This window comes from Dermacentor silvarum, chromosome 1, assembly GCF_013339745.2.
Source record: "Dermacentor silvarum isolate Dsil-2018 chromosome 1, BIME_Dsil_1.4, whole genome shotgun sequence".
Taxonomy (NCBI): Eukaryota; Metazoa; Arthropoda; class Arachnida; order Ixodida; family Ixodidae; genus Dermacentor; species Dermacentor silvarum.
The window spans coordinates 65,680,562-65,692,772 of record NC_051154.1 but is presented as its reverse complement, the minus strand read 5'-3'; the positions used below and the strand labels follow the sequence as shown (position 1 = coordinate 65,692,772).

At 43.7% G+C, this 12,211-nt stretch overlaps 1 protein-coding gene across 1 annotated transcript in view; it reads right to left on the bottom strand.

The window, feature by feature from the left end:
• LOC119443965 (paraplegin-like) overlaps positions 1 to 12,211 on the bottom strand; it is a 389,278-nt gene that overhangs the window by 354,879 nt on the left and 22,188 nt on the right. Inside the window, 4 exon segments of the mRNA XM_049668856.1 lie at positions 7,412 to 7,522; positions 8,831 to 8,993; positions 9,269 to 9,333; positions 11,974 to 12,038. Coding sequence (XP_049524813.1) covers positions 7,412 to 7,522; positions 8,831 to 8,993; positions 9,269 to 9,333; positions 11,974 to 12,038 — 404 coding nt within the window.

Here is a 12,211-nt window from a genome sequence, read left to right as displayed (position 1 = left end):
GAGTGTTGCTAGTTGCGGAACGCGGCATTCGCTCGATAGCTCGATGAGACTAGGGCTACTATGGCACCCAACAACCCGGTCAGCGAAGGAGCAGCTCCGCAGTTAACGTAATAGAGGGGGGTATAGGGTTTTCCCTACTTCTTTCTTAAATGTTTTGCACAATGAACTTCCAACTGGATTGGATTGGGTTAGATTCTTTTTGCAAATGTGGCCTGACAAAGCACTGGACTCGGACAGAAACAGGGCACAACTGCAATTTCCGGGAGATTTTCCTGTCAACCGTACAACCGGAAGAAATGGTCCAAATCCGGGAGTCTCCCGGGTAATCCGGGAGACTTGGCAGGTATGTTTTGGGGACAAATATCTTGAACATGGTGCTAGTCTTAAGATTTCTATTAAGCACTGCTGCTCAGTTTTAATTTCAGAACTGCAACATAAACCCTAAAGAAAATAATTAAAACATTAGTGAATTTTTGTAATTAGCCATCTGGACACTGCTATTCCTCATGCAGGCAATTTCCATCACTTCCAGAAATACACCTAACAAGGCAAAAAAGTATTGTCAGGGGATTTTTTCTTTTTAAATGTGCGTGAACTTAAAACTATGATTGCCACAGAAGGGGCAATCATAACTCCTTAACAAAAACACAAAATTAAATTCTGAATACAATGACTAAACCTTGAGAAGGGCAGAAATTCGGCCTTGTTGGTACGACATACTGCAAGGGGAGCGCAAAAAACAGGGACAGACTACAACACAGTGCAGTGCATGCGTTGTACCCTCTGTCTGTCCCGTTTTTTTTTTTTTTTTTTTGCTTCACTTGCAGAATAAACCTTGGCTCAATTTATTAGAGATGTGTTAAAATGACAATAGGAATGAACTAAATGCTTCTGGATCAGCAGCAAACAGTTATGCACTAAAACAAAGCACCACACAGAATATGCCAAACAACAAGAAAGAAAAAAAAAAGATTAATCGGTAAAAACCTTGCCACACTGACAGTACTGTTGAAAACATGGCTTTCCTGCACCAACACAAGTAGAGAATCTATAATTGCAACATCAATAAGGACAAATAATACAAAATGGGAACTGGTCAGCACATAAACACTTTGCTGTCATAGCAGCGCTGTAAAAATAAAAAAAATCTGGAGTGTTATGTACCAAACCTACGATATGATTATGAGGCACACTCACCGTTAAACACAATATGCATTTCATATAAGAAGCAAGATATCACAGCATATAGTACATGGCTATACAGAACAGAAAGTAAAATAAAAACTGTCTGGAATGTATAATTACTGCTTCAGCAGCAAGGAGGCCAGAATATAGAGAAGACTAAGGCAGAAAAAAAGAAGAGGACTATTTGATTTCTGAAACAAACTAGGCTACAGCAGAAGCTCCAGATGCTGAGTGCTCACCGTGAGGAACAGTGAAAATAATCACAAATAGGTACATATAAGTATATGGCATTGAAATGTGTATTGCCAATGAAAGAGAGCATATTTTTTAACAGCATGGACCATGCAGAAGGCAAGAAAATATTTAGGGGCGCTAAAATGTGACAGAGCATCAACACTGACCACAACACATGCATTTCAAACAGCTAGTTGCCGTTCGTCGACGAATGCGCCTGTTTGAGTACGAAAATGGGTGAAAAAAATTTTTTTGAGCTTTTGGGTTTTATGCGCCAAACCCATGATCTGATTATGAGGCACGCTGTAGTGAGGGATTCTGGATTAATTTTGACCACCTCGGGTTCTTCAATGTGCACCCAATGCAAAGTACACAAGCGTTCTTGCATTACGCACACGCGAAAGATCCAAAGAAGGCTATTCGCTTTAAAACAGCTGAAAGAGTAAAAGAAACAAATTTAGTTTACTAAAGGAATGATGTGCTTCTTGAAGGTTGCAATGAAGATATTTAAGCGTTTCTTGTTTCTTTGCATTATTCCATAGAGAGTAGAGCCGGCAACCAGAACATCCGCAGGAGCAGTACTGATAGCTGGCTATATGTATACACCAACTCGATATACAGTCGAGCACCTCTACAATGAAATGGCCTGCATAACGAAGGAATACAGTAAAATCACATTACAAGAGACATGGTTACAAGAGACACTTGGTTATAAGAGAAATTTGAAAATGGTTTGGTTGCTTTTCCTATGTTCGCCATGTTAACAACATCGCATACAAAAGACATGATTACAAGAGACACTCTGTTACTAAGGACAACTTTCTAGGTCCCTAGAGTAAGTTCTTCACAATTTAGAAGAGACACAACCCGGACATGGATCTTCCATCCAACCCAGGATAGAAGATCCTGTGGAAAACTGCCCTGAAGATAAAGCTTGGGCCTGCATCCAAGAGACCGTAGACGTTCCCGAATCTTTCGAGGAGTTTGTGTCTGCAGATGTGGACCTCGTGTGCTCCGAAGAGCTTACAGATCATGCAATCCTCCCGCAAGTAAATGGTGCACGTGCCCTAGAAGATGAACCCGAGCAGAAGGACAACGATGAGGACATTGCAGGGCAGAAAGTGTCGGCAGTTGAGGCTGATGAACATTTAAAAGCACTTCAAAAGTATTGTGAGCAACAGGAAGGCTTGTAAAGTGAAGTGCTTTACCTCCAGAAGTTGGGAAGGAAGCTAATACAATCTGCAGTCACTAAAGAACAAACTACTATGAATGACTTATGATGGGGCTGTGATGTATTGGCCAGCCCATTTTCAAACACAGAAGGGCTCACAAAAGTGTCCAAATAACCGGGCAGTCCAGAAAAATTAGACTTTTCCTCAGCGTTATCCTTTGCTGAAATAATATCGACTTGAAATTTGGAGATGGTAGAGGCCACGAGTGCAATGTCACATGCAACCTAGTTTGCCGATTGGTTACCCGCAGATCAAAAAGTGGGTATCAATGAATGTCACCTCAGGACTGATCGCCATTGACGACTACTGGGGCCAGGGTAGCATGGGATGGGAGGGGGCCTTAATGAAATGAATAGAGTATGGGGGCAGGAGGCTCACTGCAGGCTCAAATTTTCTGCTCAACATATTACACCCAGGTGTTTCTTTTCATGTGGAGTACTTTGTTCATCTTAAAGAAACTGTCATATCTGGGCCCCTGCCATTTTTGTTGATACATGGCTAGGTGGAAATTAGCAGAAAGAACAAATTAACAATAATTTTGCTCCTTAACTAAAACACAGAAATAAATTTTTTAATTACTAACTTTAGGGCACATGATGTTATTGGAAAATTGAAGCCGAGGATAGTGAAGTCATTTTTGCTTAAGGGGCCATGACACCAAATTTTCAAGCTTAAATTATGCTTTACATGTTAAACTGTACACGTCCCACAGCAAGCTGGCAAAATTTGAGTGCATTCGGCGCAGTAAAAAATTTGTATTTAAATTTCTTAATGTCGCACTTGAATCGTAAAGCAGTCTGGTAACACTTAGTGGCGATGAAATAATAAGGCACCCCCGGAAACGGCTCCTTCAGGTAACAGAAGCCAGTCTCGAAGGCCATGCTTTTGTGTACTGCAAACATGGGAAGTGATTGCAGGAACTGGAAAACGTCACGGCCGCCATGCGTCGCTTAATTTTTGCACGTGTTTCTCGGCATATCTCTGCGGTTTGGTACTGCTTTTTATCACGCAAGTGAACGAATTGCGGGCACAACTCAGCGGTGACACCGTTGCTACGCCGTTGGGTGCTAGAGTGTGTGGAGAAAGATGTCCGATGTGGTCTCAAACTGTTTCAAAGCTGACGACACAGAGGTGGCCCCTCAGTTCCGGATGTCAAACAGCCTTGCCAAAATGGTGGTTGGGGTTGGTGAGAGGAGTTGAGAGGCAGCGATTTCAAATTGAAATTTCGGGTTAGAATGTGCGCTGAGAGCCCAGTTTTTTTATGTGTATAACCATATGAGGTCCTCTACTCTCAGTAACGAATATAAACTGAGAACTGTTGGACGACCACGTCATGGCCCCTTCAGAAATCCTAGGACTAACACCAACTATAGCACCACTTTTGAGATATGCGACCTTAAAATGTGCTACAATATACATAGGTATTCCAGTTAACAGTTTCATGAAAGCATGCCTCAGGACAGTGTTAACTGGAACGTAGAAGCATTTTCTAGCAGATTTTGGGGGTAGATATTTCGAAAGTGGTACATAACTTCACTACTCCTCGGCTTCAATTTTTGCAGTGATGACATGTGCCCTTAAGTTACTAATTAAAAGGTTAATGACAAATTTAGGTTAATTAGCGAAATTATTGCTGAACTTCTTGCTGCTAATGTCTCCCTAGGCACGTGTGTAGCCTATTCGCAAAACGGCAGGGGCCTACATATAGGTTTTCAAAGAAAAAAAAGCTCCCTATAAAAAGAAACACCTGCTATAACAAGACCACATCATGGGTCAGAATTGGTGTGAACATATTACCAGCAAGCTTCCCACATTGACTTATTGCTAGGCCTAACCACTTATTTTCATGGGCAAGTCGGTGAGCAAATGTTATATTTTAGTGTCGAGTCAACAAATATCTCCTTGCAGCCTCCAAACAGCATGCAGAACGGCCAGAAACTGCCCCACCAATAACATGGAGAATAGTGGCAACCTTGCTCATGGCGGTCATTTTTTGTGATGTTGTACGTATCGAACATATTCTAAAAATCCAGCGAGATTGTGGGGATCGAGGTGCCTTCCCGCACCTCGTTCCCCAGCTCGCGCGTGACACTTAGCTTGATCTCTGGGAGCCGCCGCCGTATCGGCAACATGGCGGACATGGCCAGCGCGCCGGACCTACTTTCCCGCGCAAACTGTGCTTCCCCCCCCCGGGATTGGACTGGCCCCGCGAGAAAACGTCACCCAAACGACGCGCCCTGATTGGCCTCCCGAGTGGCGGCCCCTGGGCACCCTCTCCACCCGAGCTCTCGTCCGCTGAGCGCTTCCTAGCCGCGGCAGATGCTCACAGGCCTGCGACAAGGCAGTTACATGAGACCTTTGTTCTCGTGACTCCTCGTTCTCGCGCTTGGCAGACCGCTACCCGGTTAGCCCTAGTGCTGCGGGCGCGCGTACTCGATCGGTCTTGCGGTGAGCCTTGGCCCGTAAGCGCCGTGACTGCCGCACTGTGCTGTATCTTGGGTGAATCAACCCGTGTTGGCGATCCGACTCCAGAGCCTTCTCTACAGCGTGTCGGAGAGTCGACGAACCCTGCCGTAGCGCCTTTGTGCGTTGCGGAGTGGAGGAGCGTCGTGCCCTTTCCTGACCGTCGCTCGTAGGGTAAGCCTTGTGCAAACCCATCTCCAGAAGATGTAGTATGGTACTTGAAATTTTATCACTGTTACATATAAAGTTCTTTGAAGTAGGCGCTGGTGTGTCCAAAGGATCAGTCGGGAACCGTGTTAAAGCAGAAGTTTCTTGGCAGCCATAATAAACAACACGAGCCTTATCCCTTAAACAGAATATGAAGCAGGATCAGTTGCAAGCTGTGATCAAAACATCAGTTGCAAGCTGTGACCCTTCAGCTAATGAAATATGAGTAGATGGAAGGATATCCTTCACATAGGATGGTAGATCCCACATTCTGGGATTGACCACAGTGCCATTTGGCACAGTTTCTATCATCTGTAGCATTATAATGCAGCCGCTTTTTATGAAATGGTGCAATTGGTACAGCATTCCCCCCACTGCACTGAATAACTGTAACCATGTCATTGTTATAGCAGTTCTTTGTCAATTTCCTGAACTTTGAATGAACTATATTTCTAGCTGCATACAGCTATGCAGAAAAAAGGAAGACGAAGGAGGAGAGGCGACAAAAAAAAAAAAAAATTCAAGGAGCAGAGGAATGCCTAGTTTGGATGGCACAAACACTAACGTCACCAGCTGGGTGGGGAGGTGACTGTGCATTCAACGTTTCTACAGGCGTCTGCTGGTGTTGTGTCAACTTGTATTGATGTGAAGCGAGGTCACAAGCCAGCACACCGAGGATGAAAAGATCTTGGCCCTTGCGATGAGACCTGGTGTGTCCAGATCTCGGTGTTTTGACTTGTTGCCTCCGTATTGGCGACGAGCTCAGCAGGTCACACCGCTTGACATGAACAATCCGTCCCAGATTATCCCGCCCAATTCTTTCTTTTCTTTTTGCTTTTTTTTTTAGGTCCAAGAAGAGATTTTCCGCAAAGGTAGGTAGCACACACAAATTTTAGCAGGGATGTTATCACTAAGCATGGCAATTGTTGTTGCCTGAAAGCTACTCTCCGGCTACTCTACAATCGCTATTTTCTTAGTGCACAATATTTTAATATAGCTCAAGGCTGCATAAAACTTACACTGACAGTAACAGTACAGGAAACAAGAGAAAGCAAAATATTGTCTATGTTTGTAGAACAGCAAGATTACTACCCACCTGTGCTGACCCTGCTGTCTCTAGCTCCACACTAAGCATATTGTAACGATGTTGAGGAACACAGGTTAAGAAAACAACAATATTTAATAAGGGCGAACCTGTGCCCACCACTAAAAGTCAGTGCGGTCGAGAAGAATGCCCGACAGTCGCGTTCTGAAACTGGCGTTCCACCGTCTTCTTCTTTGTTCTTGAGTCCTGCCTCGTGCGCGTGGCGCATGCGAGCCCGGTCCAACCGGGTGCTCGTGCCACGAAGAACGCTGCCTGTTGTTGCTGAACAACACCACGGTACGGCGTGCACAGTGTCCAATACGAAGGGCACGCAACTTGAATGTGGCCAAGTTGTCGCGGCATTATCCCCCTCCTTAACGCATCGGCTCGATGCGTGAGAGAAAGTAGTGGTTCCTGTGAGCTCTCACTTTTTTTTTTTTTCATCATCTCTCGTAGTAGGGTTTCATGCGGACGATATGTACAACTTCCGTGGGGTTGCGCCGTCTTGAGCTCTCGTGTCCAGCGGATTTCACTTCGTAAGTGACGTCGCTTATACGACGAAGTATTTCGTAAGGGCCGAAGTAACGGCAGATAAGCTTTTCCGACAGTCCACGGCGTCGCACTGGGGTCCATACCCAGCACCTCCACCAGAAATGTAACGATGTTGAGGAACACAGGTTAAGAAAACAACAATATTTAATAAGGGCGAACCTGTGCCCACCACTAAAAGTCAGTGCGGTCGAGAAGAATGCCCGACAGTCGCATTCTGAAACTGGCGTTCCACCGTCTTCTTCTTTGTTCTCGAGTCCTGCCTCGTGCGCGTGGCGCATGCGAGCCCGGTCCAACTGGGTGCTCGTGCCATGAAGAACGCTGCCTGTTGTTGCTGAACAACACCACGGTACGGCGTGCACAGTGTCCAATACGAAGGGCGCGCAACTTGAATGTGGCCAAGTTGTCGCGGCAATATGAATAACAATATTAGGTACCACAATATTAAAGCATTTACCTCCAACAACTCTCTCAACAGCATACTCCAGGTTCCCCGATGAGACTACTTTCTCCTTGTTGCGTGCAGCATGAAGCGCAGCTTCATTGCACACGTTGGCAATGTCTGCCCCTGTTCAGAAAGATGCAAACAATGAAAAAACTTTACCTAAGACTAGGTACACATTATTATGTGGAAGTCAATTAACCTCGCTTCTGTCAACCTCGGCTTGTTACATGTGACTGCCACTTTCTGGCTGATAATTTTGCCTTGTCATGGTTATTTCACAACAATCTCAATAGTTTGAGACGAAAAGAGGCCTTAAAAGTGTGTTTTCCTTGTACAACACAGATGTCAGTAGCTGTTCTTTCGTCTGCAATTTTATAAGATTTTTTGCACTATACGGCAGCTACTGATACCGAAATGTAGAGCAACGGCACTAGGAAGAACATTTACAAGGAAACCAGCATCTGGTAAAGGTGGTTTGAGAAAGTGCAGTTCGGAGTATCATGCTTTCATACCGCTGGTAGTCTGCAGTAGTTTGAACACCATCAGTTGAGGAACACTACAATCTCAAAACCATCTTTTCCACAAATCTCCAAGAAGTGAAGTGAGCAGTTAATAATAGTAAATAAAGAATAATTCTTTGCCATATATTAAGGTTGCAAAATATCTTTTCGTGCTTTAAAAACACTCTCAAAGAATTCCAGGTAACAAAAAATAAGGCATTTTTGTATAATTTTTCCAATTAAAAAAAAAAAAGCTCGAACAGGGGCCCTCACCAGGTTTGGCTATTTTAAACAGACAAGTTCAGCGCATACTTCACACGCTGACGATCATGTCTGCTAAGTATTACAATGTTGCATGCCGTAAAAAATGATGAAATTTCAAACCAAATGCTGCGCTTCCTCCCTCCGGAGGAAGAGCCGTGCCCAGCTTTAGAGTCAAGGTAACATGCACAAATACCCATAACGTAAAACACAGTCTTAGCAATGTCACTTACCATGACGCGTTACTATGGTAAATATCCAATGTAGAACGTGCAACGCCGCCAACTGAAAATGGGCCGCACAGTAAAAAAGAAAAAGAAAAAAAGGAGGAAGTTGTGGACCAGAGGACCAGAAGCAGTCCCACGGCTCCGGTATGGGAGAAGGAGGACAAGAAACGTTGCTTGCAGACGCTACTAGAGGCAGAGGGAGAGGGTGTCTCCGTTGGCTGTCGCACTCACCTCCTGGCGGTATGGCAGTGGGTATTCACTTTTTTCCATCTCCTCCAATAATAAACTGATTTGAAAAATTATTTGGGTGAAATGATCCCTAGGTGGTGTTTTAGAATTACCAGTGTACGTATAACTAAAATTTGCAATGGGGCCTGGTGAGCAGCCCTTTAAAGTTAAACACTGAAACACTGGGAAAAGTGAAAAGAAGACAAGAGACTTGCCACTGAACCCTGGAGTGAGCTGAGCGAGACGTTGGGAGTAATGTGAAGGGGGGTTGTCCAGATTAATTACTTTCAAGTGTTGCTCAAATATCTCTTTTCGCTCTGCCAGACTAGGCCAGTCAATCAAGATGTGGCGATCAAATCGACCAGGCCTCAGCAGAGCCTGAAAAGAATAAAAATGAATTTCATGAAGTCTGCCTAATTTTTCTTTCTGGGCACAAGTTCAACCGATAAAGTATTAGAATTATTAAACATTATTTCTGGTAGTGTTTCTGCCTCTTTACTACACCATGACATCAACCGTGTCATTGTAGTGATACTCAAATGCTACATTTAGCAGATTAACTTCAGTCCTAACTTTAGTTTTTTTTTTTTTTTTTTTCCCCATCATGAACAGGCCTAATAACAGTGGTCAGAAAAAGTTGTGGATCATTTTACCTTGTCTAAGACCTCAGATCGATTGGTTGATGCAAGCAGAATAACACCTTCCTTCGTGGCCATTCCTGAAACATTTCAATAAATACAAAGAAGTATTAGTTGAACACCAAGCATCATCTTGAAAAATTCTAGCAATAAGTGGGAACGAGAGCCGTACCCTTTTTCTTTGTTTTCCACTATAAGCATATCGACGAATTTTAACGCCACCACAACACAAAGCAAAATAACTCGCCGTGGCAGCTTAGCGACTCTGGCATTGCGCTGCAAAGCTCAAAGTCACGAGTTGGATCCTGGCTGAGGCGGCCGCATTTCGATGAGGGCAAAATACAATAATGCTTGTGTCCTTAGGTTTAAGTGCACATTAAAGAACTCCAAGTGGTAAAAATATTTCCGGAGTTGTCCACTTCGGCATGCTTCATAATCAGACCGTGGTTTTGGCAAGTAAAACTGCAGAACTTAATTATGTCAAATTAACCAAACAAATAGGCATAACCCAGACATATGCCGCGGGTTAAACTCTAAAGCAGCTTCTCTGTTTCAGAGAACACCACGCAACAAGTTTCGTAAGAATTTATCAGCTGCAGAGCGTGGCTTCAATGTATAAGCATAAAGACACGAGAAAGTGTAACATGTCCATCATTTGGGGGGGGGGGGGGGGGGTGAAAGAGGGTTTGCCTACATATTGTGTTTTTAACACTACTTACGCCGGCAAAAAAAGAGAATTGCCCTGTGTTTGGGCCTACCAGCTTTGGCACACTGCTGCTGAACACATGGTTGCAGGTGAGAATCCTAAATGCCTGGCTTCTGTGGCAGCATTTCAATGTAGGTTGCAAGCAAGAATGCTTGTGCACTTAATCACAGGTGGTAAAAGTGACCCCGGAGCTCTACACTATTACAACCTGTGTTTTAAGATGGCCATAAAACCCTTACTATTAATTACTACTAAAAATGAACTTTTAGGATGAACACCTGCTACAGTAATGCTGTATAGAAGCACAATCGTATCTTAGTTGACCGTTGCCTACTCCTTGTCTTACAGTCCTTGTCTTGAGATTAGGTGGATACACAAATTCAGTGGGAACATTTTGTTCATGTGATTAAGAACAAAATTTATGGTGTAGTCTTAATTAGACATGTTCATTCACAATGTACTAGCAATAGGACTGTTATGGCAGTGTGGAGAATTAGTCTCACTGATAAGATTTGGGAACTTTAATTTCATAAAACATTCCTTAAATGGAGGTCTGGCTATGCAGCAGCAACTTAGCTGAGAGTAAGTGGCACTAAGCCACATGTAGATTCCTTTAAGCAAAACTTCCAATGGGGCTGGTTGTCATGACATAGTAAATGAATATGTGCTGTTATGGTACAATATAGTGGACTGAAAAATAATAGACACACATACGAATGCGTTGTGCATATATGCATACATCACATTCGTGTACATGTCTTGGTCTACAGAGATCAAAATCAAGTTCAAAAGACATACTATGATTGAATTTGTGTCCCTGAAAGGGTTAAGTCCTGCCGGTATTCATCAGGGTATAGTGGAGACCTTGGGAAAGTATGCTGCCTCCTATAGCACTATTTAGGCAAGGGCAGACAAGTTTCAAAGATGACTTATGTAGTGGCTGGCCATCCGAAGTCAGGAATCGAAAAAACACGACCTATGTCCAAAATCCCATGATGGCAGATCACTAGCTCAAAATCCGGAGAATCGATGAGCTGACAGGAATATCGAAGACCAGAGTATGTTGCAACGTTACCAAAGAGCTCCAGTGGCATCCACAATGTTTCTGCCCAAGCTGGGTTCAAACATTGATCACTCACGAGCAGAGGTGCATGCTGTGCACAACATCCAGAGACAACCTGGAGCTGTTCAGGGCAGAGTTTGCGAACTTATGGCACGGTATGTGACGGTTGATGAAATGCGTGTACACTACTTTCCATCCTGAAATCAAATTTAAGTCAAAGCAATGGAAACATCCTTCCTCTCCAGCATCAAGAAAAAGCGGGGTCTGTTCTGTAAACAACCAAAATGATGGGTATAATCTTACCGAGATTCCTAGGGCCTAATGCTCATGCATTTTCTACAGAAAAAGCTGCCCATCACTGGAGAATGATATGCTGCCCTTATTCAATGCCTGTGAGACGCCAACAAGGTTAAACTACATGGAATGCATAGCAAAGGGGTCATTGGCCACCAAGACAACATGTCTCCACACTGTGCTTGTGTGGCAATGGCTGCTGTCCATTCCAGCGGCTTTTCTGTGCTTCGAAACCAACCATACCAGCAGGATCTCGCATTGTCAGACCTTTTCCTAAATATGAAGAAGGAGCTCTCTGGGGTTCACTTGTCTAGTGACGACGATGTCATTCAAGCCGCAACCCTCTTTTCAGAAGGCAACCGTTTCAACCTCCCCTCCTTTTCCTTTTTACTTTGCGGGGATCCAAGAGCTAAAATATTGCCAGGCCAAGTGTGTAGTCAACTGAAGGAACCACGTTGAAAAAGAATACATGGCTAGTGATGTCAGCCACTTTCTTCCAGTTGAGCCCAGATAACTTTTGGTACAAGCTTTTTGTGGGTGCATGCTAAAGTGCTGTAAGCTATCAAGATCAAGTAAATTCATACACTCACTAAGAGTCTGTATAAATCAAATTAAGTAAATAATTTCACAGGCCTAAACTGATAAGATGGCCCTTACCATCCATTTCAACCAACAGCTGATTCAATGTCTGTTCTTCTTCCCCAGTTGATCCTTCAGTGCCACTGAAAAAGAACATAATGACATGACGTCATTCAAATCCATTTTGGAACACTTTTTGTAAAGGGTGGAGGCTTCTGTATACCAGGTGTTTCATGTAACTGGAACTAAGCCTTAAAAAAAAAGGTACACCTTTGGAGGTTGGGACTAATGGCATAGTGTTCGTGGTTGTCCTGAG